The 26920-nt window shown below is 48.0% G+C and overlaps 1 protein-coding gene across 4 annotated transcripts in view; it reads left to right on the top strand.

Moving 5' to 3' along the window:
• The window catches only part of cacna1c (calcium channel, voltage-dependent, L type, alpha 1C subunit), an 83588-nt gene that overhangs the window by 2309 nt on the left and 54359 nt on the right, over positions 1-26920 (top strand). For all 4 annotated transcript variants that reach the window (XM_086103240.1, XM_086103239.1, XM_086103238.1 and 1 more), the window contains exons 2-3: positions 19347-19773; positions 22609-22714. In XM_086103240.1, the coding sequence (XP_085959366.1) occupies positions 19347-19773; positions 22609-22714 (533 nt within the window). The remainder of the gene's footprint in view (positions 1-19346; positions 19774-22608; positions 22715-26920) is intronic.

Here is a 26920-nt window from a genome sequence, read left to right as displayed (position 1 = left end):
GACACTTGAATTTGACCACCATGGCTTTCTGCGCTGTTCTGATATCTCGTGCAGGTCCTGTTTGATCAAAATGAGGCCCCGGGTCCTTAAAAGTGGTCCCCTGGAACCGTCCCATCAATTCTGATGTTCAAGTCAAGAGTGTGACTCTTTACGGGCTCCCTTCCAATTGGTTGTCACCTTTTAGGACCGGCGGCGGAAGAATGTGGAGTCGATCGGCGGGGTGTTTTCAGCACCACGGACAGTTCGTTCATTATTATTGCTCAATTGGCAGTTCTGTAGGCGTCAACGCAGCGACGTCACGGTCGGGACTCGCGTCGCTTGTTGAGCGTCTAACGTTGCACTGTTGACATACGACCAGAAGCGTATGTCAAATTAAAAATTTTAAAACATCTTTTTAACTCTGCTTTCAAGTCTGCTAGCTTAATGCTAACACAAATGGGTCAACGCCATTGACAGGCTAAGGAATAGCAACGGTGTCACAGTTATAACCGTTAAAGCAATGGATTTTTTTTTGAGCACAAGTAGTGAGCAACACAGACAATAGTCACATATATCTTCCTTATCCTCTGAAAAGAATGACCAATATTACTCTCGCTGTCCCCGAAAGGGTTAAACCAATACTGTACAGTAGTAAAGGAGAAAGGACTGTAAAACAGTCCTGTGCTGCCTGTACGCAGTGTCGCTGTTGTCGTTACGGGACCCCAAAAGAATTGACTGTATTCATTGTCGGTATTCTTAACTAAAGCGGCTGATGAATCTTTTATGAGAATTTTATTGTGACATCAGAAAAAAAAAATAATCAGTGTCGGTCAGGCCATATGTAGTCCACTCCTCCATTGATATGTATCAATGGAGAAGAGGACACTCGTCTCCACTTGACGGCTTTCACTTGAAATGATTTTAAAAGCATCCATAAAAATAAAAATGCGGTAATCGCTCTGATTGAGTGGCGAGCATCAATTGAGAGAAATTGCTAATGTTTTGTATTAGGAGCAGTGCGTGTGTGTGCGCGGTGCATTTTTTTCAAATGCGAGAGATTCAAGCAGCCGCCGTGGCGGATGGAACGAGTGATTAAAGGCCAATCGGCGTTCAAGCAGTTTTGTAGTGCCTCGCAGGGTCGTCGCGGCTTCAGCTTAAATGTGGAAGTCCACAACAGCTGCTCTGAATGTATGTCGCACGCTCGCAGGGGGGCCCAAGGTGAGACAACCAAAGGACGGAGGGAGCCCAAAACGTGAAAGGATGGGTGGAGAGGTAGAATGGGGGATAAGAAAAAAAAACCCAGAAGGATTATCCGTGACTGTGACTCGCTTAAGCCGCCGGCGTGGTATCGGAAATCCATCCCGAGGCTGTCCTGTACTCTTTGGCGCGATTGCGGCCTGCGCCTTCATTCCTCATGTTGCGCTATTATGGCCTCTTTGCAAGGCGATCTTTGATCCGTGTGTCCTCATCTTTTCGGTGGCGCTTTTGGAAACAAACACACACGTGCTCGCCTCCTCGTATTGATCCGCCTGAAGCCGCCGGAGCAGATGATGATTTGCCAATGTGTCAGACTGCAACGCCAACTATTTCCAAGGAGGGCTTATTTTTTTGTATAGGTGGCTGGTATCGGCAGCTAAAATAAGGCTGCTATTGGCCTGATATGATACCTGGAATGGGTACTCGCCCATCCCTAATTTTCATAATAATTTGCGTTCCCTATCAGAAAGCTAACGAGCACAATTTTCAGATCCATCATATCTTCATATCTCTCCGTCTTGCCACGCACAGCGAACATGGCCCGAGTGCTTGTCAGCCTCCAGAATTGCCGCAGTGTGCGCCGTGGTTCCTTGCCGCGCGTTTTAGCACTTGAGCAAGTGTGAGCGCGACTCGTTTGCGTGCGTTTGTTTCCCCTCCCCCCAACTCCCCCCGCAAGTTCCACGTGTGGCTGAGGGGATGAGGGATGAGTTAAGGCAGCCGTTTATATTATTCATGACCGGCCGTGCAATGTCTTTGCCTCCATCTCATCTATGCCCTCGCCACCCCTTCCTCTCTCATCTCGCAAAGTGTCTTTAGCACGACCCCTCTCGTGGACCATTTGCTTTGTTTTTCACCCGTCTTCTTTCTTTCTTTTTCTTTTTGTGTGCGCGTGTGTGTGTGTGTGTTGTGTTTCCATCTCTAATCAGCCGCGGTTCGTTGCCGGTTTACTGTGAAAAGGATCCGTCACGCTGCTTTGGTGGACGAAGAGAAATATAGAACAGATTCTGTTCGGTAGTTTGTACAGCAACATACGAGCCTTTTATCGCAGTTCACTGTCAAACTAAACATCAAACAAAGAGAACAGAATGAATATTCACACTTTGTCTATGGAATGCCCGCTAGCTTAATATTAGCTTAAAATGCGACTTAACGTGCAAGTTCAATGCATGTTGAAGCCGAATATGAACTGCGGTTTTCAAAACGGCGCACAAAATGTCCGCCTGGCAAGTCATTCAGTTGAGTTGAAGGTTTCGGCCGAATTGAAAAGCAAAGCGGTCTTATTTCATAGAAGTGAGGGTTTTGACATGGGGGCCCTCATGGGCTTATCATCGATGGAAAGCTTCAGCGGCTGCTTCCTCGGGCCACACACACACACATTGTTCAGTGAGTGACACCCAGCGGGGGGGACAGTTCCAAGGCAAGGCAGATTAAACCTGGAGTGTTTGATTGTGTGTGTGCTCCCACCCACCCCCACCCCCAGGCTGCGTTGGGATGTTCAATTTGCGGGCATCTTCCTGACGTTGGTCGCCGCCGCCGTTGCTGAATGGCTTCTCGGGGCAGATTCACGGCTAACAAAAGTCTGCTGTCGGGCCTGCGGCTCCCAACATTGGCTGTTCACTTTTCTCAGCCACAGGGAGAGGTTCAAGGAAGCTGCATCCTTGAGATGGGGCATTTTTTTAACTATAAAAAATGCATTTTAGATACCAAAAATTGGAGCTTACAGATTGTAGTTTCGGCGTACAAGCATTTGTGAAATTAAATATGGCAATATAACAAATACTGCCACTTTTAATAAAGTCTGCTGTCCAACTAGACATAAACCAAACAGAATTGCCAGTCGATTGCACACAACCACATCGCTTTGCCCTAATGAAGTTGACTTAGCTTAATGCTAACAAAGAATAAATAACGCCATAGACAGGCTAAGGATTAGCTTTGGCATTGCCAAGTTATAAAAGCAACGGATATTTGAACACAAATGTGACGCAACACATGTAGACTGTCACAATACTCACAACGTATATTTACTCTTCTTCGTGTGTCGGGAGGAGAAGCACAATATCCATGAAGTGAGGCAAAATATTTTTTATAATAGACAGTTTTCTAAAATGCTATTTTTCTGATCATGAAGCACATAAAATTATTTTTGTGCACGCCAGCTGCGAGAGCAAACGTCACCGAGCGGTCTGATTTATCATTAACGCGATTAGGGCCTCTTTGCCTATGGTGCGGAATGGTCGCCATGCCGACAAAAAGCCATTTGGCGCCTCCGCCCGGCCGCTCTCTTTTTAAACACCGTCCGGCCGAACGAGCCCGGCGCAATTTCCGCCGGCCGCTTTCTGCCTGTCGGCTTCTGGGGCGCCGCTCGCCTCTGCTGCCACAGCACTTTCACGGCATCCTGTCCCGATCTGCCCGTTGCCGCGGCGACGGCGGGGCTGCTGGGCTAGAGAGGAGGCGGGGAGAACGCTAAGGTGAAACCAAAGGACGGCCAAATTGCTTCATTTCTTTGAGTGTGTTTCCTCTTTTCTGGTTTCTTTGTTTCTTCTCCGACTACAGCCGTTGCGCTTCACAACCACCCCGCTACGGAGGCCGTCACGGTGTCCTTGAGTGTCTAAAAAAGATTGTGTGTGTGTGTGTGTGTGTGTGTGAGAGAGTGAGTCCCATGCCAGCCCATCTATCTAGGCCAGTCTTGATGTCTGTTCCGCCCATTTCCCAGCAGACCGCACTGTACATACGTGTGTGTGTGTGTGTGTGTGTGTGTGTGTGTGTGTGTGCGCGCATAGCAGTCCACTTCCCAAAAGACCAGACTCACTTTCACACTCTAGAGTCGTAATGGCTAAAACAGGCATGTTACCGGACTCCTTTTGCACTGTGTGTGTGTGTGTGTGTGTGTTTGCACAGGGGCGTATCTAAAGGGATGTTAAAACCATTCACATGGGCGGCAAATACCAGTAATGTCCTTCTTGGACACTTGTAGAATACGCAATGTTCTCCTTGCAATAAAATCGAGTGTGCGGGTGTGTGTGTGTTAAATCAAAGTCACCCAGTATGGAAATCAGTTTCGAGAGAGGACAGTGTGGGCGTGGCCTTCCTCCCTTGTCGACATCGCTCCTCTCGCTGCGTGCGTGTTGTTTGTATTCCACAACAATATGTGACACACGGGAGGACATGTTATTTTATTTTAATTTTATTCTATTTTTCTCCTGACGGGATATGATTGGCCCGGCGCCTGCGGTGATGTCATCAGCGGCGGCGGCGGCGGCGGCGCAACAATTGGCCGTCTGTTGTCATGTCAACCGCAAAAGAGAGAGAGAGAGGGAAATAGGAAAGGGATGCGAGAGGACTTTTTCGTCGTCTTTTTTGTCTTCTACCCGCAGTGTGATAAAGTTGATGATTAACGACGTTACCTCAGCGTGGCGGGCGGCGTTACCGTGGATACGCCACATTAAATAAACACCTTGTTCCGAGCGGAGGAAGCAAGAGAGAGGGTGAACAAAGAGAGGGAGCAAATGGAAGATGGCCTGTCTCGCTGGCTGCCTGATTGATGCTTAATCACATCACAGAAAATCACAATTAGCAGACGCTAACCAAGTTTGCGAGCGGCAGAGGGACAACATCGCACGATTTGATTGGACGGTACCGAAATGTGCTTGACCGATATTGTAATCTATTCTCAGGAAAAAATATACGTGGAGTACTGTAGCTTTTGGCAGCATCTCAGAGCCAAGGAACTATGTTGACATTACGAGTGGAGTTTCATTTCGTCAGCCTGGTGTAATAAGAAGTGCTTTGACGCCTACTTGTGGCATCGATCGGCCAATACAGACCTTGCAGGATGGGCGTCAATAAATTGGGGAACATTTGTTGTCTCCTTATCAAACCGGTAGATTATAGTGGATATAAAAAGTCTACACACCCCTGTTCAAGTGCCAGGTTTTTGTGATGTAATAATAAATAAAAAAATGGACCATACAATAAATTATTTCCAAATTAGTGACTTTTCATCTGTTCAACTCAGTTAATTTAAAAAAAAAATATATATATATATATATTTGATGAAAAAAATATAATGATTGCAAAAGTATGCATCCCCTAATCATGGATGTGGCTGCGTTCAGAGTTGGCGACTCGCATTCACACTCCTGTTGAGTGGGAATCAGTGCACACATGTTACTATTTAGTGAGCTTCTGCTCGACCCCCAAAGATGGCTCAGTTGTTCTAGGAGGCTTTTTGTCAACTTTTTCTATCCGTTTCTCTATACCAGCCTCTACTTTGCTCGCGAGGATATCGGAAATGCACGGTCTCGCTTTTTAGGTCTTTGGGTGATGCCATGACATCATTGCTGTTCTCTTCATTCTCCTTTCCAGGAAAAAAAAAAAGAAAAAACGTCTCCGGTTTCCAAATATTGAACTTCGAAGGAGCTTTCAGTGACATTCTTTGTGGTCGCTGTCAATCTGACTGTTGCTGTTCTGCGGCCACTTAAACGCTGACTGATTCAATGTCCTTGGCTTGGTGGCGCATGTTACAATCCCACTGTGGTCTCATCCTTTTCCTCTTTCTCCTTCGCTTCTCCGATAGAAGTTCCATTTTGTTTTCTGTGCCAATTTCGACCCGCGTAAGAAGCCGCTGATGAATTTGCCGATACTTTCCTCTTTGCACACAGCAGTGGTCCCCGGAGAGTGTTCCATCTCTCGCCGTGGTGCTTAAAAAGAGACTGAAATGTCTTCATCCTTCTCACTCGGTCAGTTGCAGCTTTTGGGGGGGGGGGGGTCCATCATGAAGCAGCTTTGTCACTTTGTTACAAAACGATGCAAATGGCTTTTTTTTTTTTTTTTTTTTTTTTTTAAACTTGCGCCGATGCTAATTTGGGCTAATGGCTGAACAAGCGTTAACGACGCAGGAAGTCAAATCGCGTCGCATCAGGCCTGATTGGAGCGCAGATGTCGAGGAATGTCGCGGGGAAAAAAAATGGACGAAATCACTGAATAATTTTTCCAAATGCTGCCTCGTCCTTGTGGGATGTGAAAATGATCAATTTGGGGACGGCTTGTTGACTTTGCTTATACTTGTCTTCGTTGCTTATATTTCTTGGACTACTTGGACAAGGTCTTGCACTCAAAGTTGCATCGATGGCTCCCAGTTTTGAACTAATGGTAACTAAATATGATTGAGGTGCATTCCTACTGTTAGCATTTTTGCGCCTGCTAGTTCCATCTAAGCTAAATATATACCCATATCTTTGGGGCTATTATGTATGATTCGATAGCTGATTTTTGGCAGCGCGTCCTTGGGTCTGAGTGGGTTCCTTGGTTGCAATTTGATAGGCCGCCCGATTGCAAGCTTCCAAAAACACTGCTAGCACGCATGCAGATTTGCACCAGGATAACTCACGTGCGTCGCGTATATGCACTCGGACCTTTCTTTGCTTTGTGTTGCTAATGTGTGTGTGCGTGTGTGTCAGGCCTCTGGTGGCCCTCAGAGTTAATCGCCAAGGTTTCTTTTCAGTGTCACACGAACTCAGCGAAACACGCAGACAATCGCGCAGGCTGCGGGTTGGCGTTAAACGCAGCTTTTAGGCATAATGGGAAACGTTCGCAGGGTTAGCGCCGTATTCCGGCAAATCACGAGCGACACGATTTAAGGCTTTGGCAGAAAGTGAACGATTCTTCAAAATAAATGAGCCTTCAGGGTGTTTCACATCCCTCCCAGGTGAGGTTTACTGTCAAACTAAACGTAAAACAAAGAGAATTACACATTTTGGATTGAAAACAACAAAATTCCTCTGCTAGCTTTATGCTAACCCAGAATTGAAAACTCCATCGATGGGCTAACGCTTAGCATCGACAGTAGAACAATCATCACAACCGCTTGTGACGTTTGTCACCATTGTGTGAAACGCCGCAGATGCTTTTATGTTCCCGCACGGTCGTGTATCTCTATAGGCCCAGGTCACGCTGATCCAATGACGGAGGGCGGTAATTTGCGGGGCTGAGTCAAGACAGCTCGCCGCTGTCAGGGAGGACAGGTCAGGGCCTGGAAATGATAAATCAGCTCCTGCTCTTCTCTTTGTAACACCACCTCGCCTTCTACGGTCTTTACACCCTCAACTCCTCGTAATGGTGACGATGATGAGGGTAATAAAGTTCGCTCGTTGCCAGGCATGTTTTTGCAGGAGCGAGATAAATTTTTTTGCTCGCTACAAGGACAAGCACTTCTCTCCCCCCACCTTCTATTCTTGTTCCTTTTTTTTTTTTTTTTTTTTTTTTTTTGCAGCCTCGTATTGCTTGGCAGGTTTGGGGAGGCAGTATAATGTGATCTGATAAATACACAAAGAACACAATCACGACGACGCCGTAAGATGCTGTAATATAAGTCGTTCTTCACAGAGGATAAATAAGGTATGCCCAGGTCACGCTGAGGCAAAGCGGAACGGGCAATGTGCGATTGTCTTTGTTTTGTTAATTTCACCGTCAACTTCCACTGGGGGTGACATGAAACACGACCAGCCCTCCACTGCCGCCCTTCCCTCCCTTCCCATTTCTGTGTGTTTCATCATTAGCTGCTGTCTGGCTTTGTTTTAAATCAAACCTCTCATTGGGCTGTCAGCTTAGTTAGCAATTTCCAGTATCGATCGGCACCACTCGGCTGCGACTTTGTTCTCGCCGCCAGAGGGATTATAACGCGCGGCGCCGCCAGCTCCACTGCGTCCAACTTGTTTACCGTCAAGGAGACAAGGTCGGCGGGCGAGGCTCCTTCTCCCAACTCGCCTCTGTTATCGGCACCTTTTCACTTGCTAATTGAGGATAGTTCGTTTTTTCGGAGGGGGGGGGGGGAGTGGCGCAACTAATCTCACAGCAACCCGGTCTGGGCATCAGCCTTTCACACAGCAGTAATGAATGTCAAGTAAGGGACTCCCACTGTGACCTCAGTGCCAGATGCTGCTGGTCTCCATAGCAACCAGGCCTATCGGCTTCGTTTGTCCAATGACCAAACGCTTTCCTTTAAAAACCTGAAAAACAAATTCGCGCAGAAAAATGGCAAGGGTGGTGATCCTCGCCTAGTCTGTCTGTGGATAGGTAATTGGAAACATCTTATCGCACATATGTCCAGTGCAAAGAGGGACAGGAGATAAGGTTTATTTATAGCCGGATCATTAAATTAAAGCAGGCGCGTGCAAAGGTGAGGCCGCCGGGAGCAAATGGCGGCTTGCAGACCGCTGCGAAATACATGTAATAAGTCGTTGAGCTTAACCCGATGAAAATGATCGAGGTTCGAATGAAGATGTGAATGATTAGCTTTTGATCTAGCTAGCTAGGTGTCAAGCCGTCTATCAATCTAGTTAGCTGTCGATGCTAAACTCACCGAATTTCCTTTGCGTGTAGCTCATGATGTGTCCATCCCTAAAGTAACGGGCGCACCTTTGTCAGGTGAACTGTCCGAAAGTCACCTTGATGAAGGCGCGGGCCAGCTGCTGTGATTTGTAAGGCACGACGAGTTCTGCCCGCATGACCACCCTCAATTAGCCCACCGCAAATTACATCCGCCCAGGATTCATCATGCATTCGCCGCGCGCACGCACACACGCGAGGGGATAAAACAGGCCGAGGCACGCGATCGACAACGCGACGTGGCGGCAAACGCCGTTGTTTGGTGACAATCCGAGTATCCCTCCTAATGGATGGCTTCATCGAGGAGTAATGAATGTGGAGTGGCGCCACACGGCGCTGATTAACGCGTATGATGGAGGGGACCGGAGAGAACTCTGGGAAGAAGAAAGACGCCATGTCTGATTGAGTGTTTGTGTAGGGTGGGGGTGGCAACCCGTAGCCTCGCAGTGTGTGTTTAATTATACCTCTTTCCAGTCCACGTTAGTTTGTTCGTCATGATAACAGTTAATCTGCGTGACTTATCAAGTGCATACCTGTCAACTCATACGGTTTAGCCGTAGTTCATACGGATTTTGTGGTGAATCTTACGTATATGGCCGTATCGCGCAAATCATACGGATTCTGAACATTTCCGTTTTTTTTTCACCAACTCCAAATGATTTGGAGTTGTTGAAAAAAGTAACGCAGGAATACAACTCTGAAAACAGTAATGCCACTAAGTCGAATGATGATTAGATATTAACCAGACATTGTTTTATGGAGATGTACAATAAATATCATTGAAAATTTTGTGGGGGTTTTTTCTGCCGTTATTTTGACATATAAAATGCTTTGGTATGTTATAAGGATTTGTTTGCTCTTTCTAAGGATTTTTTTGGTAGTTTATACAGGTTGGCGCTCCAAAACGTTGACGGGTATGCAAGTGCATATATACAGTATATACAGTACATGTATATATATATATAAAATCTCGTTTACTTTCTCAAACGGTCCCTTCGACGACATCCTTCGAAGATCTTGAAAAGCCAGAGCAGCTTGCCGTTGCGTCCCTCTTGGCTGCGCGTGTGGCGGGACAGGTAGGCTATTTAGCGGGCTGACTGTATCAAAAGCAAGCTAAATTCACACATAAAAGGCAGTCTCAGCCGCTGTTGCACATCTTTATTTTCCTCTCACCTTGTCATCTCGCCGCGTGTATATCCGCGATGCGCTACGTCCCCCCCCCCCCTCCCCCCCTCGCATTTTTTTTCAAGCTTTGCATCTTTCTCCCGCCTCCCTCTCCCCAGCCGCCCTCGGTAGGTGTTATTTTTGGGACCGCCTGGTTAATTTCAGCAGGAAGTCAAGCGGCGTGCCAAAGCAAAGTGGAACGCGCACAAAGTCGGGAGACGTCACAAATGCTTTTATGCCATCGGCGTCCGAGTGAAATGATTGGATTAAAGTCACGCGTTTAAGACAATTAATCACCTTTATTTTAAATCGGAAAGAATTGCGTATTTTATTTTAATGATATAACAGGTCGAGGCGGCCCGGTAGTCCAGTGGTTAGCACGTCGGCTTCGCAGTGCAGAGGTACCGGGTTCGATTCCAGCTCCGGCCTCCCTGTGTGGAGTTTGCATGTTCTCCCCGGGCCTGCGTGGGTTTTCTCCGGGTGCTCCGGTTTCCTCCCACATTCCAAAAACATGCATGGCAGGCTGATTGGATGCTCTAAATTGTCCCTAGGTGTGAGTGTGGGCGTGGATGGTTGTTCGTCTCTGTGTGCCCTGCGATTGGCTGGCAACTGATTCAGGGTGTCCCCCGCCTACTGCCCGGAGACGGCTGGGATAGGCTCCAGCACCCCCCGCGACCCTAGTGAGGATCAAGCGGTTCGGAAAATGGATGGATGGATGGATAACAGGTCGAATATATTTCGAAAGAGTCTTCAATGATTCATTTCGCTGAGGCAGCGACACCGCTGGGCATATTTTGTCTCGTAACAAGCATCCAGACAAACTTTTGACAACCCCCAAAAAAGTTTTGTCAATGAATCAAGTCGTTGTCCGTGAAGTTGAATGCAGTTTTTCCAAAACATGGAGCCGAGCTAAATGGTGGGAGCCTCAAGCTTTGCGCATGAATCAATCACTTAGATTTACTTTAATTAAACCTTTTAGACGACGGGCCAACACTTTTGCTCCCCTCCGTCCTGTATTGATTTCTCTCCCTTTGTGTGGTGCTCATCCGTACCAAACTTTGGGCGGTGAGGAAAGCGTGTGTTAAATAATTCAGCCGTCGCTGGGCGGGCCTGCTAACGCTGAGTGGGAACTTTGAAACGCGGCCGAGTAAAGACGGCCGATTATAGCGTATAAGCGGCAAAGGAGGATGATGGCGGTTATTAATTTCATAACGGCTAATGGAAGGGTTGTGCCGTTTGTGAGCATTTAAAAAAAAAAACCCAAAAAAAACGTGCTAATGTGTACGCAGAGGCACTGCAGGTAGGATTTCTCTCAATGCACACTCTCTGTATTGAAGTAGAATTTGTTCAAATTAGGAGTTCAGAATCAATTTCTGTCCATGTTGCGTTTTTAAAGCGAACGCAACTTTGCCTGCCAGCTAAATGCTAACATGACGTGCTCTTGATTAGCATCAAAAGTTGCTTTGTCGACAACAACCATTTGAACGCAAACTCCTCCGCGAAAAACCAAGGAATAGTTTTGAAGCTCAAGGAGTGGCTCTTCTTCGTTTGTTCTGTATGACTCGGCAGCATTACACTGCCCCCCTCTGGTGGCCGACGTGGGCACACCAGAAGTCGCAGCCGAATGAACTGAATTGAAGCGTGAAATCATGACGGACGAATTGTTTCATGCCTTCACATTCTATTGACAATAATGATTTTATTAGTTTGTTTGTAGAAAGTCCAACGGGAACCGAAAGGTTTTCTTCGTTATTTGAGGTGACTCGCCACTGTTTGTGAGCAACGGCAGCAGATTGCTCTTGGAGACGGTGTTTTTATGTCTACACAGGTGGAACGAATCTCTCTCTCTCTCTCCCTCCGTGTTACACGGAGGTCGATCGCCCCCGGGTGTCATGGCTGCAGATGAATAATTCACCCCCAGGACCTTTTCACAGCCTCCTTGGCTGGTCTAGACGCGCTCGCTGGTACTTTTCTCCCTCGAAACCCCCTTTCTGCGTAATTAGCGTACGCACGTGAGGGGAAGTGTGAGCATATGTTGTATTAAATCAACCCAAAGGGCGAATGTCAGTGCAAAAACAAACAAGCAAACAAAAAAGAAAAGAATAGGCGAGCGTTTGCGATGTCACGCAAGGTTCAGATCGCACAGCAAAAGCACCCAGTCAGTCCACTTCCTGCCTGGCGAGGTCACATCTTGGCTTTTTTTTTTTTTTCTTTCCATCTCTTGCCATCTCGGTCCAGAAATACCTTTTAAACCAATTAGTGGAATTAATTTCACTTATAGCAAGTTAATTATTTGGTGATGGATGGAGACGAGGAGGACGACGAAAAGAGCAGAGGAACCTGAGAGGAGTCCTCAGGGGAGAGCTAAACTTGGACTCCTTTTTCCTTCTCTCCATCGCTCTTCTGCTTGTTCTTTGGCTCATCTTTTCTCACATGCTTCTTCTGTCTTCTTTTGGTTGTCATCTTTTTTTTTTTTTTTTTGAAAGATGTGCTCCAGTTTGTCCCTTTGATGAAATCATTTCTGGTCGACAAACTGCACCCTGAACTGCTCTCCCTGGTTTGGCTTTGCATTTTCAGGATTTATTTTTTCGTGAGATACTGTATATATTTTTCGGTCATAGGAAGAGCCCTTGTTTAATTTTCGACAAACTAACACACGGGGAGAATTGTCAAGGGTCAACGCTAATAATTGGGGAGTCTCTACATTTATTATTTTTTTAACTCTCGCCAATACAAGGTGATTTTTTAACAATTCATATCAGATTAAATAGGAGCAGTGCACATAAAAAGTTTACCCCCCCCCCCCCCACTGTGTTCCAATACATTTTTTTCAAGGGCGAAAGTAAAAATGAACTGAGAGCGCGTGGTTGCACAAGTGTGCACCCCCCTTAAGAAATGGGATGCGTGCTGAGAATCAACAGCACCCGCCTGCCACAATTTTAGGTGCTTCTGACGATTGCCAAATAAAGTTCAGATGTTCTCGTCGACTCGTCCTGACATTTCTTTGCTTCCACCCTTGCCCCACAAACGGGGAGAACATTATTATGCCATTAAATAAAAAGACGTTTATTCTGGAACCGTTTCGAGCTTTATGTCCTCTCGGACGCAGTCGTGAATCTTTCCTTGCTCTCGTTTACTTTTTGTCGACTTGATCCCTCCTCTCCTGCTGGAGTCGTTGTGGTTTTAAGATCGGAGGCCTCCCATTTTTTTTTTTTCCCCCAGCTTGGGGAGGGAAGGAAAGTGCCACGTGGTCTCGCCGTATTCCAGTCTTTGACTCGGCGCGTCAAATTCCAGTCTTGCACTTTTGTCTCATTTGTTTGGGCATTCTTTGCCATAAACGCTTCCACCTGTTTGTGTTTTCGATCATTCCGACAGGAGAAGAAAGCGAGGTAACCAATGCGCAGAGGCTTCTCCAGTCTAAATGTTTACGCCGAGACCCTTTTGCTGGAATGCACGGCCGGCTATTTATGACTCAGAGATCCTGTCAGAACTATTGTTCCCTTTATGTGTGTGTGCGTGTGTGTGTGTGTGTGTGCGCCTTACAGGCAACGCTCACATATGAGCGGTAAATGGACAAGTCAGTTGTTTGTTACTCACCAGCCAGATTTGGGACGGCCGCCTCATCTGATGTAACATAGACGATGCCTTCATAATGACAAGAATTGACTCCACCGCGTAACTAAAAGAAAGCGGCAGGCCATTAGTGTCAAGTCGGTGAGTATCGTGACGGTGTCCTGTCTTCAATTGTTGCCCTAACGAACGGCGACATCTCAGCGATATTCCATTCCAATGGCGATCGCGTGGGCTAACGGCCGCATCGTCCACGTACTTTTCCTCGGAAATCGGCCGCTCACGAGCGGCGGGCGATCGATCGGCGCGCCACTGGTTGCTCGACTGTTTGACAGCCGATGCCGTTTGTTAGCCCGCCTGCGGTTTGTTAGCATTAAGCTCCGTTGACCTGTTGGCTGAAGCTCAAGCGAAAGCTATGTGGTTGTTTGAGAAACTCAAAGTGGGTCCAGAATCTTGAAAAACTGAGCGCATTTCAAATAAATCTGCTGCAAACGTGGGACATCTGAGGCTGTTGGAGTTGCGGCATAGCCCCTCCCTGTCCTCCCCCCCTACCGCACCCCCCCCCTTTTTTTTTTTCTCAAACCTTGTTCCGCCTGGGACATGTGTGGTCTGGGCAACAGTAATCAAACACCCTTTGATGAGAGTTTGGCGGCTGCTTCGCGCAAAAAGGCAGCGCGGCGGGTCTTGGTTTTTGCCGTCGGGATGTCGTCAGGATGAGGGCGGGTGGGGGAGGGGGCGAGGAGGGTTGACGCGACCTTAAAGTGACACCAGCGTGGTGGTACAGTATAACTCCGACATATGTTGAGTGGGTGGACAAACAGAGGGCAGTTCAAGGGGGGGGGGGGGGTATCAATGTCCAAAATCACAAACGCCATCTGCAGCACACGCCGCCTCGCCACTCGTCCAATTGCAAGCATGACATTGTGTGTGTTCACGCATGTCGTGGGTCTGCGTGCGTGTGCGTGTGTGTGTGTGTGTGTGTGTGCTGGGACCTCTCGCGGCCACCGGCAGCTAATGAGCTCCATTTAAATCCGGCCCTTGTGATCATTCCTCTCTCCCAGTTTCTCCGCCCCTGGGGCCGCCGCCTTCACTGGCCTGGAAACGGCGGCGTGGCGGCGGCCATTTTGGCTCATTAAGAGAAAGCTGCCGAAGCGTCTCTGGGAATCAGGATCAGACAAACGCGCGGCCGGTGACTATTCCGTGTGCGTGTGTGCGTAAAGAACGATGGTGAGCATTCGCGACTGCGCGCGCGCATGCGCTTTACGTATTTATGAGGCCGTCTTATGGATGAGTCATCCTCCAGTAGCATCACCTTCTCCTCAGTCACATTGCCAACCTCCCATCTCCCTTTCCTCCTTCCTTACAGCCGCGTTTTTCCCATGTTCACTTCCACAATTACAACCCAAGCGAGACCCTCGCACCGACAAATGAACTTGAAGAGCAGTTCAGTCTCCGAGGATGTAGTCTTGAAAAGAAAAATTTGAATGCGTTGAAATTTTTACAACCTTAGCTTGGTCGGGGAATTTGATTCCGCGCCACTGAATTTTACGCCCTGGTTTGACTAATTTGAGCCACATGTGTGAACTGAAGTGGTTGAAACTGAAGCAAATTACCTTACTCAGCTTTATTTTGGGGCATGTTTTTTTTTTATTCATATGATTTTGTCCGGTCTCCTTTCGAACACAAATGGTGGAGCAACCCGCTGGCAGATAATACAACGATGCTCGTAAGCATATGTTCCTTATCCTCTGTGAAGAACAGCGAATATTGTGTCTTCCTGAGGACCGACCGTCTCCATTTGTGTCCGTGCGTGTGTATTATACTGCCCCCAGGTGTATCGTATGTGTCAAAGGTGAGAAGCCTCATCTGTGCAATGACAAACGTCTGAAATTGTAAATCTCACGAGATTGCATTTGTGCCTCCTGCTTATGTCACATCAACTGCCATTTTTTTCGTCGTTCCCAAGCGTCTCCATATAGGGCGGTCGGGGACGTGTTGAGTCATAAACCGAACGCTCCCTCGGAGACCGAGCCTCTGCTGCTAAGCAATGAGAGCGCATTCATTAGCGCTTTACGGCCTTGCAGACCCGTCGCTTAATCACAACCTTCCTTGTGCCCGCGTAACTTTTTCGCAGCTGTACTCGTGCTTCTGGTCTGCAGATGACCTTTTTGTTGATGGCCTTTCAGAGCTGTCATTTTTTGGGGGGTGGGGGTGGTATGGGAGGGGGTCATTCTTAGAGGCCCTCGTGCTGTGTTTTGTTTGTGTGTACTGTTCGCATCATTTGTCGGCGTCCCCGAGTTTACATCTGTTTCCTCTTTGGAACACGAGGAAACTCTGCGATGGCTCGGCTTCACTTGAACGCAACCCCAGTCATTCCCTCCTGGCTTTGGCCCAGTGCAAGCCAGTCTGATGGAGACGCAAGTCAGAGCCAAGTTCCTCAATTTGGAATCCTATTTTTTATTTAATTTTTTTTTTTTTTTGTACATTTGAACTATGGTGCTTCCAAGAAAGTACACATCCACGCATGGATTCGATTCCAATCCTGAGAGACACACGCACAAAAAATGGAATGATAGACATGCTAAGCGCTGCCAAGGAGGTGATATTTGATTGTCGACATCTGCAATTGTGTACACGGTAAAATGATGAATAAAATATGAATATGCCGACAAAGATCACTTCACTTATTTTCCACAAAAACTGAATTTTGGTGGTGAATAGGCCAAGGAAAACCTTTCAGAAGTGCACCGACGAGGACCTGATGAACACGTAGTGAGAGACAGGTAGTGAGTGAGACGACTGCTATCTGGGTTACTCCGGCCTCCCATCGCTCCGCTGCAGATGAATATTAATAAGGCGTTATTAATATCCGCTGGCTGTGCGCGCGCGGCTACATGAGTGCGGGAAGGTCGGCTCGGAGGCGCGAGCGTGAGCAAGCCGTCCTCCTCCATCTCCAGTTTGGACTTGCTCGTGATGACTTTGTGGTTCTTACGCGCTTTGCTCGCGCTCTCGCCCGCTTTCGCCTCCACCGACTCCACAGTGCGGTGTCAGTCACGCTAGCGTGGAATTAACGTTGCCGCTTGTTTCATAACTTCAGTTACCGTACTTGGCGCTACTTAAATCAATACCGGAGCATTTTTACTTTCGCTCTTGACGAAGGTCTGCCTAATGTTGTGGCCGGTGGTTCTGTGTGTTTAAAGCGCCATCTTTCTTTCGGTAGTTAGCTCAGGTGTCCCTTTGCTAGCTATGCTATTATTTCAAATTGCACTTCGCATTGTCAAATAAAATCGAAATAACTCGACAAAATGCAAATCTTCTCATTTGCATATTGCTGAACAACGTCCCTTAATAAAAAAAGCAATCATAGCTCTAATCTTCATGAAATAACAAACCGCAAAGTGCACGCCACAGCGAATTTTCCAACGCTGTCTCTCATACCCGACCCACACGCACCTGCAGCACTTGGCTGCACGCCACCCATGCGCGCGCGACGCGTTTCATGAATAAATCCACGTGGCGTTCACAGGCGAGGCGCGCCGAGCGGCACGAGATGTCAGTTACGCCGTTAGCCCCCCCAGCCGACACTTAGCGCGGGACCCTTTTTTTGTAGACGGGGCGAAATGGCCCGCTTGGAACCGCGATTGTTACAGGCGAGCGCGCCGCTTTCAGAGACGACGGGAAGGCCATTTGTTGTGCGTGTGCGGGAAATTGACAACGGACCCCGTTACTTTTGTCCATTAGCGTTAGCATTTGTTTCAATCATGCCGCACACGCGTGTGACCGTTGCGTTTCTTTCAACGAATGCCTTTGTGCGAGTGTTCCAAGGGGCGCGAGTGACTTGGGTGGGCCAGAAAATGGGCCCACTGAGCAGAAATCGGCTTATTTATGTGCACGCCAGAGCATTCTGCTGCGTTTACGCGCACTTGAATGAATATAAAGGTTGCAAAAGTCATTCCCCTGTCCCGTAATACGCCTCCCCGCCAAGATTTATGAAGATCTCCCAGGTAGTCTATTTGCAGTCCTCCAAAATAGCAAGGCAACTCCGAGGTGACACAGTAAAATAGGGCAAAGCGATACAGAACAACATCGGCTAGCTTAATGCTCAGACTCAATTGGAAACGCTAACCGGCTAGCGGCGTTATTACACTCCGAACAACGGATGTACTGAAGGCAAACTGTTGACTGACTCCGTGACTCTTCGTGTACGCGTTATATTCTTTATCCCCTGCAAAGAACGAGTAATATTACAGCTTGGTTACATTGGCTGTGAAACTCTTCTACGTTTATATCTTAAGTGTATGATACAGCCCCCTGGTGGGCATTTTTTTGTTGACACTCCAAAAAAAACGTTTTATTAAACGCAATCTTATCGAAGGGACGAAAATCGGAACCTCTCGAAAAAAAGAAACGAGACTTGAATCTCTTGACAAGACGAAGTAGATCCCATCCAAACAGTCGGCGTCGCCCCTTGTGTCGGTTTTGTCAGCCGTCGACGGGAGATTAATCGGCGGCGAACAGATCGAGAGCAGTCGCTTTTTCCATTGTGCTCGTGCGAGATGGCACATGAATTGGATAAAAATAGGATCGGCTTTAAAAGCGACGTTTGCGGCGACAGCGATAATGACGGCATGTCGTGTGAAGCACAGAGGAAATGACAATCACACTTTCTTGCTCGAAAGAAGTCCATTACACCCCCCCCCCCCCGCCCAAGCTTTTCATTTTTGCTATTATTATTTTATTTGCGCTCGATAAACAGCTGCCTCCTCTGCCGGTGTTGCCGGTCAATCGCGAGACAGAAATAGAGAGAAAATGGCGAGGAGACGGGGGAAACGAGAAGCCGTGACAGGAGGCAGAAAGGGACGGGATGGAAGAAAAAAAAAGGACGCTCGCGTGTTGGTTGATTCGGTTCTGATCAGGTGTCGGCATCGGTTCGTGGACTGATCATGACATCATCGCTGTGCGCCCGAATGGAAGCTTCCGAAAAAGGTTATGTAAAAATCAGCTCTGTAGGTTTTTTTTTTTTTTTTTTTTAAACCGAGCAAACAGCCACGTAAAACTTTTGGAGCGCGTCTCCGCGTGTGTCATTTGAGAGCGCCGAAGTGATAACATCTGTCTGCAGTCTTTATCATTAAATAGATAACAGCTCCACTGACTGTTTTTTAATGTATTTTTTATTCTCTCTGTTGGCTTCACTTCCACTGTGGACTTCTTCTTATCCACTTCCAGAATAATACCTCACCGTGCGGCATTTTCGTATCTAGTTTTGACATTTATGCTCGATTTAAATCAAAACCTGCAAAGGTGAAACATACGCATTTTTATTTATACTTTTTTTATTTATTTTTTGTAATGTGTGAAGGATGTGTATAATCTGAAGCGGGGATGAACGTTTTTGTGCACGTTGTGGGCGGAGAGCGGATATTAAACGTGTCTTTAATCTGGCTAAGCAGGCAGCTCGAAGGATCCGCTCTGCGTTTTTTTAAATTTTTTATATTCACCGCGTCGCTTTGCGCGAGTGTATTCTGCTCGAGATTATTGTAATGCCGTCGCTGACTCTGCGGCGAGCGTTCTACAATGTGGCGCTCTTGTTTGGAAAGTCGCGATTGACCCCGCTCGGTTGTTGGAGAGAGAGAGGGAGAGAGAGCGGTCGAATGAGCCGTAGGTTGGAGATTAAAAGCCAAATCTGTTGCGTTGTCGTCACGTAGCGGCTATCTGCTTCTTCCTTGACAATCACGCCATGTTTTTGTGGTTCAGGACGGTACGTTGTAAGTGCAGTTTGCAAAACGGGGTCCGAAGCTACAAAACCAAAGCGTTCAAATATTATTGTTAAAAAAATGATGACATATTGAATCACAGTTGCAATCGTGGTGGTGGTGGTGTGGGGGGGGGGGGGGGGGGTTCTCGTACTTCAAGTTCCAAATATTCCAATAAAGATGCGGATGTGATCATCTCAATCTTAATCTTCGCTCCCCGTTTCTGCGTTGCAGGCTCCGACTACTCTCCCCCTCCCACCCTCCCTCGCCCTCCCGCCCCCGGACTGACCAACGAGCACCCGGCCGCGGGTGACCGCGATGGAGGCGGGGGCGGGGTCAACCGCGGCGGGGTGGGCGTGGTGGGCCTGGCCCCGGAGCACATCGCCACGCCGGGCGCCGCTCTGAGCTGGCAGGCCGCCATCGACGCCGCCCGCCAGGCCAAGATGATGGGCAGCGCGGCCTCGGGCGGCACGGCGGGGCTGGCGGCGGGAGGGGGCGGGCCCATCTCCACGGCCAGCTCCACGCAGCGCAAGCGGCAGCACTACAGCTCCAAGCCCAAAAAGCAGACCACCACCACGGCCACGCGGCCCCCGCGGGCGCTGCTCTGCCTCACGCTCAAGAACCCCATTCGCCGGGCCTGCATCAGCATCGTGGAGTGGAAGTATCCTTTGGTGACATCGCTTGAGCTGTTGCCGTGGCGATAGCTCGGCTGCTATTTAGGGTCATTTAACTGCGAAATGACTCCAAAAATAGGAAACAATGCCGTTGGAAATGAGAACCTGGACTCTACCGTTCGCATTTTGAGGCAGGTTGGGAATAAAATCAATCCCGCGCGCTTTAACGCATCGATTTGAAGCCAAATGTCATGACTTCTTCGACTTCTCCACCAAGAAGTCCGCTGGAAATTTTGCTTAATCCTCCGACGCCAACGTGCTTGAAATCATCTCCACGGCGTACGGTATTGTTGCTCCGCATCTAAATTGCTTCATTAGTTTTAACGCGGTCCCGCCAGCACACAATCGCAGAAACGGGATTTGATTCTTTTTTTTTTTTTTTTTTAATGCATCAAGAGGAGGAAAAGACTTTAAATATATGGAAGAATGATTCCCAAGTGCCTCTTTCTCCTCTGTGCCATCAGCTGGGTCGGGTTAATCAACCTGCGTGCCCTCTGGCTTTCAATCCTTGTGAGCCTCCTCTTCCTCTTTTTTTTTTTTTTTTTTTTGTGCTTCATCTTCCTTTCATCCTTTTTGTTTACTCGCATGCGGATTAAAAAGCCGCTTCGTTCCCCCGTCACACTTTTCTCTCTCTCGCCGCATTCATCCTCTCTCCCGAGGGTCCTTCCTCCTACGCCCCCCCCCGTTTAGTATCCCTCTGTCTATACAATAGCCGTTCTTCTTCATGCTCTTCGCCTCCTACTTTTCTTTTCAAGCTCCATTGTTGACTAGTTTTCGGATTCGCGTCGCTCCGCGCTGGGGAAGAGATTGGGAAGGTAAACTTGAGGGATGACAAAGGCAAGCGGGGGGTGGGGGGGGGGCGATGGAATTAAGTCCCGCGTGCATCCGTCGCTGCAAGGTTGTCGTCCGTTTCAGCGGGTGCGATATTTGGCCGTCTCGTTTTTGGGAAAAAAGGGAGCAGGCCTCTCAGGATTGGCGTGGCTAATGGAGACCATTTCTTTTTATTTCGTGACGCATTTATTTATTTATATCAGAAGCAGTTACAGTCAATTGCGGCAACCAGCAGGCGCCGATGACTTCGCAGATGATTACCCACAATTCCCGGCATTAATCATGCAAACAACGCGGAAGGAGAAGGAGTTGAACAAATTGCCGCGCGCGCGCGCGCGGGCGCAACAATAAATCTCCAAATTACACCCAATTTGGAGGTCAATTTGAATTGGACGGCCTTCGGAACTCGGGCCGGTTGGTGCGTGCGCGTCCCTCACGAGACGGCGGGTGCCCAAAATCTCCCTCCTCCCGTTGCCATGACAACCCGTAACTCCTCAACAAGGCGCAGTCTCGTTAGCGCCCTAAAAATGTTAAATCCCCCTAATGTGCAATACGGTAGATTGAGTCCGTCCAGATTAGCGGAATGTCCTCCCTGACAGTATTATTTCTCCGCCTTGCCATTTAAGCCACAAATCAACTGATAAAACTCTTCGCTTTTCGTAATTTTTCTCCCAAGCGTCATATTTCTTTTATTTATTTTTTTAACCCTCCTCCCTAAACATTGCAGCATCTTGCAGATTTATTATCGTGTTGATAGAAGCCGAAACCTCAAGGTTTTTTTTTTTGCCCCCCCCCCCCCCTCCGCCCCCGTCTCAATTATGGGTCAGGATCTGGGAGCGAGTCGGCCCCGTGTTTCGGCGAGCCCGTTTGCGTCTGGGTTGCGTTCTAATGAGACCCGCTCCAGGGGTGAGTGATTAAGTTTGATCCATTTTTTTGCTCTTGTGGCGTAAGGTCAAGCCTTAATCCAAACATAAACACAACACTGGAGCAGACGTATCCGTCTCTGTCTGCGGGGCCACTCTGAAAACTCTCCGAGATGGACCCCCCGCGCCCCCCCACCCCTCTTCTTGCTTTCTTCCACTCTTTACTCTTTATCCTGTCGAGAGCCTCATCCACTTTTGAGGTTTATAACCCATTAGGGCCGTTTTGGCCGGCGACATGAGCCATCACTGCACCGCCAACAAAATGATATTATCATAGAAAGCCATTTTCAACCAAAAAGCGAAACCTTTTCGTCGCTGCCGCATCAACGCGCAGACGACCAATCCCGTTCAGTAAATCGATGCGTCTTCAAATAAGCGGATCGAGCACTACGTAGCTGCACCGCGTTTAACGTTTTTGCTCAAATTGGATTTTTCAGGACTCGGAGGCTTTTTTTCTGGAAATGTATTTGATACGGTGGATACACATTTAAAAAACATTTTTAAAAATGGTGTCCAGCAGTGAAGCATTGGCCAGTATTTTTCTGCGAGGTGCACACGCTTGCTAGCCGAAAGGGAGAAGGGTGAGGTAGGTGGAGGGAGTAATTGCGCTGATGAAAAGCAGACCTCCTCTGTCTCTCCTTCACGTTCCCTCGCTGGCTCCCGCTCGCTCGCCCGGCCAAAAATAATGAGGTCACTCGCCTCTCAAGGACCTTGCACCCCCCAAAAAAGTGTCTTTCCCTCATTCCTCCAGACACATCCCGTCTTCCACGCGACGGCGCCCATATTTGGGCATGCCGCGCTCCCTCTCGAGACAAGTGGGCCCCGTAGATCGCACGGTTTCGCGCCTTTAATGTTCTTCCTCGTGTGCACAAAATGATGTTTTCACAGTTAAGATTGAGGCATTGATCAGAGTGACAAATGCCGCCTGTTAGAAAACGGGTGATGCCGGCGTTTAAAGAGCGAGTCGGGGCGCCCCCGGGGATCGATGGCAATCTAAGTGAGACGAATGACGCCTGCGTATCGTCCGCGCTTTGTCCGTGTATTCCTTAATCGGCCTCCTCCTCTCAGACCGTTCGAGATCATCATCCTGATGACCATTTTCGCTAACTGTGTGGCCTTAGCCGTCTACATCCCCTTCCCGGAGGACGACTCCAACGCCACCAACTCCAATCTGGTGAGTAAGCCCTTCCGTTTGAATCAAAACGGCGAGAAATGTTCTCGGTTTGAATTGGGGGGGGAAAAATACGACCGTGACGCAGTTCCCAGTGAATCGGCGTTATTTTGCCGCGGATACCCGGTCGGCCGATTTGACCCAAAAGTTTGCGATCAAAGTCCAAGAATCATTCTTTGTGTGGATTCCCAGAAGGCTGTTTGGCGTTTTAGCTTGTTTGGATTGGGAATTGCTTTGAGCGCTCGGCGGACTGTCTGACGACGTCTCGAAAAACGCCTTGCGTAACTGTCGATTTTTCCGTTGATCAGAGTGCGGCGTGTGGGTCAGTGCGTCATCGCCTGCGAGTTGTGCGCGGGGGTTGCGCGTGAGGCCGCCAATCCCCCCCCCCCGCCCCCTCGTGCGGCCGCGTCACATCTGTCACACTGTCCTTCTTTCATTCTTTCGAAGAACGCTCTTGTCAAGATGGACGCGAGCCCCCCTTGCAAAATCAATACAAAACCGTCTTTCTGATTTCCTGACAGTTCAAACATACCGTCGACCCCGCAACGACCCGCTTCAGTATGTCAGCCATGTTTGTGGAATCTTTTTTTTTGTAGGTTTTTGTTGTTTGTTTGTTTTGCTAGGAATAGGCCCAAAAAGCCAATTTACTCCTCCTTTTTTTTTTTTTTTTGCTACTGGTCTTTTTTTTAACCTGCACCCCGTAACCCGATAAGCTGTCCACTGTAGTAACCGCTGTCCCCGAAAGGGTTAAAAGTGAGACACGAAGAACCGATATGCGGTGTTATCATATCATATTGTGCTGTAATGTTATTAGATAACTGGACACAACAGTTGAACACACACACACACACACACACACACACACACACACACATACACAGATGTGTTTACATTACTGATGTAACGCCGCAGATCCGCCGTACCGCTTCCAGTCCCCGTTTTCTATTTCCGTCACGCATCCCATAATGAGCCGCCCCGTCTCCTAGACGACGCGGCCAATAATAGCAGCGCCGGGAGAGGCGGGTTGTCATGGAGATGGTAACCGTAGCGATGCTCCTCGGATGTCCCGGCTTTGCAGAGAGACGGAGGAGACCCAAAAAAAAAATAAATAAAATGCGCGAAAGACCGTCCCGCTCGCTCTCATTGGCGGCAATTATTGCTTTCATTAACGCTTCATTTGCGCGGCGAGACACTAACGTCAGCCCAATCGGTATTAGGCGATAAATAGCGACGGAATCTGTGCGTCGGCAAACAAACGTGTCGCTCGTTAAATTGTAAACTTTAATCGAGTGAGATGAAATGCGTCCATAAAAGTTGCACGGCCGACAAAGTATTTATTTGCACGCGTTAGCAAAACACACACACGCGCGGATGCGTGACTTTACCCACTATGGGGCGACAGAGGGGCAAGTGGGCGGAGCTTAACCGTTCTGCAAGACTGTGTCATGCTGCATTGATGACTCACCGTTGGCACAAACACATTAAATAGCAATAAGTCCCGTCAGAAATGCATACACACACACACACACACACACTGCACGCGTTCTGGGCTGTTGTTCAAAGCTTAGCAGGATTAGTCACTCTGGAAAACAAAAGAGATAATTTCATATTTTTAGAATGTGCAGGCAAAGCGCACCTTTGTGTTACAATTGACGGCTTACTACATGCACCCAAAAAAAAAACTGCTGGGTTGTTTTCGTGAAATAAAATAAAAACAAAAATGCTGTTGGAAAAAAAATTGGGGTCAAATGAATAACCCACAAAACAACCCGATTTAGGGGTTATTTTGTGCACTTCGCCACGATCACCCCAGTTGGGTTAAATTAATAACCCAAAAGGTTTATCCAATCGTGGTTGGTCCTTTTTGACCCATAATCGGGTTACTTTTGACCCATCTGATTTTGGGTGTATAAATCACCCAACATCGGCTCGGTCCAATTAGCCGTTTCACCCAATTTGGATCTCTTTTGGCCCAGCACTTTGAAGAGCGTATTATTTTTCAGCCAATGTGAAGCCAGCGATGGCTGCAAAGCTGCTTTGGGGTTTTTGTTTCAGCATGTCAACAATCCCAACTGCGCGACTTGAGGTCATGTAGTCCATTATGATTGAATCTAAATGCGCTGGAACTTCTGAGTCATGAGGGATTCCTGTATTTGGTGTCGAAACAGCAAAGATGTGAAAGAAAGCCGCGTAGTGCCGCCTGAGCTCGATTCCAACGATTTCCTTGCCGAAATGAATTTTAATGTTGGCCATTTGCTAATATTTGAGTGTCGGTGGAGCGTTCAGCAGCAAGATGTCACCGTCTTGATTTTTGTTTCTTCAACCCCCCCCCCCCCCTCCAAAGCCGTGTCGCTTTTCACCATTTTTCGCCCTCGCTCTTTTTGCATCTTGAAACCATCAGCGTCTTGGCGGCGAGGCGGCGCGTGGGGAGAAACAGACCCCGCGATCCCATTGTGCGTGGCAGCCATTGCATTGTGTTCATAAGCTGGCACAAAGCCTCTCCTTGCCGTTTCCAAGGCGACAAGTTGGATGGCACTTTAGCCCATAACAATATTCATGAAAGGTTTGAGAGGTAGGTCAAACGTGGCGCAAACAGGAACTCCTCTGTTTAAGGGGAGGGGGAGAAAAAAAACGGAACCACCAATTGGAGACAGCTTGCATGCGTGGGTGTGATTTGATGAGGACAGTAAAAAACAAAACAAAACAGGAGTTTTTCGCTTTTCCGCTCTGGGGCTTCTGCGCAGGAAGCCCCCTCATTTGCATGTCTAGGAAAACACACACACACATGGGTCAAGGCCTGCTTAATCAAACCAGCTGCACGCTGCAAATTGGGATGTAACACCTCTCTTGTTGCCAGACGGTGTGAACGACGAAAGTTTTTTTTTTTGGAGGGCGTGTCACAATCAGCAGCAATTTGACAAATCGTGAACAGGTCATACTTACGCCCCGTTGAGGTTTTCTGTCAAACTAAACATCAGACAAGGCGAACTTAAAACAACTCGAATGTCTTGCTAGCCTAATGCTAACATACGAAAGAAAAGGCATTGACATGCTAACGGTTAGCATAGAAAAGAGCGTTTTTCGAACGGTTTACGCGACGAATATTTGAAAAGCGTTTTACTTAAAGTAGTAATAAAATTACTATTCTTAGGAGGAGAATATTATCACGACGGGATGCTGCGTGCTATCATGCTCAATAATCACTAATGCGGTTGCGAGATGGCGAAAGGGATATCGTCGGGTTCCACCGCCGCATCTGTAAAAACGAGAGCGCTCTTTTTAAACCAGGAAGTTGGCTGGAATTTCAGAAATGCTCACGTACGTTTCCTGCACGTTGTCCCCGTAATGAGAGTGACTTGGCTCCAACTTAGTGGAAGTAACGGCGGAGGCAGCCCGCGCAGAATGATGAAAGCGCAGAAAAGGAAGCGCGTCACTAATGTTTCCTGCTAAAATATTCAAACGAGTGCTGCATGATGCGTCACCCTGTTCCACGCGGACACGGGGGGGAGCACTGCCCCCCCCAACAACCCACCGCAAAATCCCCACCAAAAGTAGCACGCAGGAGCCGGCGGCCATATTTTAGCATGCTGAAGTTCCTTTTCACACACTCCTCTGACTCAAAACGACTTAATAATTTAGGCGAGCGAGTGCGCCGGTAAATCCGAAAATTGGGCACGGTTAAAAAAAATAAGCAACGTTCGTATCATTGTGAATCACTTCGTTGTCATTACGAGGCCCATTTCTACCACAATAACGTGCGGTTAGCTTGCGAGCTCTGCTTACGCCCCAAAAATGCATTTTCGCCAGATGCCACGACTGAAGAAACAACTCGGTGTCATTATTTATATTCCCACGTGAGGAGTTGACGCTGCAAACGATTCCGCCGCCCGAGAGGAACCCCTGGAAACCTTTTAGCTTGCGAGCTAGCAGGTGGCTAGGGTTAGGGTATGTTTTTCAAAGTCAAACAAAAGGCGTAAGAAAGATGCTAGCTGAATGATTATTGACTTGATTTTATTTTCTCGTGCTTGCACTGACAGGAAAAAAAAAATCAGTGGAAAGAGATTTCCCCAAGTTAGCAGAATTAGCGCCTGCTCTTCCACATGTACACGTTTGTATTTCTCCAGTTGTTCATTTAAATGTGAAGACTTTGAGACTCTGAGCCTCGGGCATTCGCCTTTTTTTTCCAGTTGGTAAATTAGCGCATTTCCG

Source organism: Hippocampus guttulatus, chromosome 22 (genome assembly GCF_054856545.1).
Source record: "Hippocampus guttulatus isolate MCC_2025c chromosome 22, RoL_Hgut_1.0, whole genome shotgun sequence".
Lineage (NCBI taxonomy): Eukaryota > Metazoa > Chordata > Actinopteri > Syngnathiformes > Syngnathidae > Hippocampus > Hippocampus guttulatus.
Note: the sequence above shows the minus strand (reverse complement) of the source record. Positions and strands in the feature narration are given on the sequence as shown.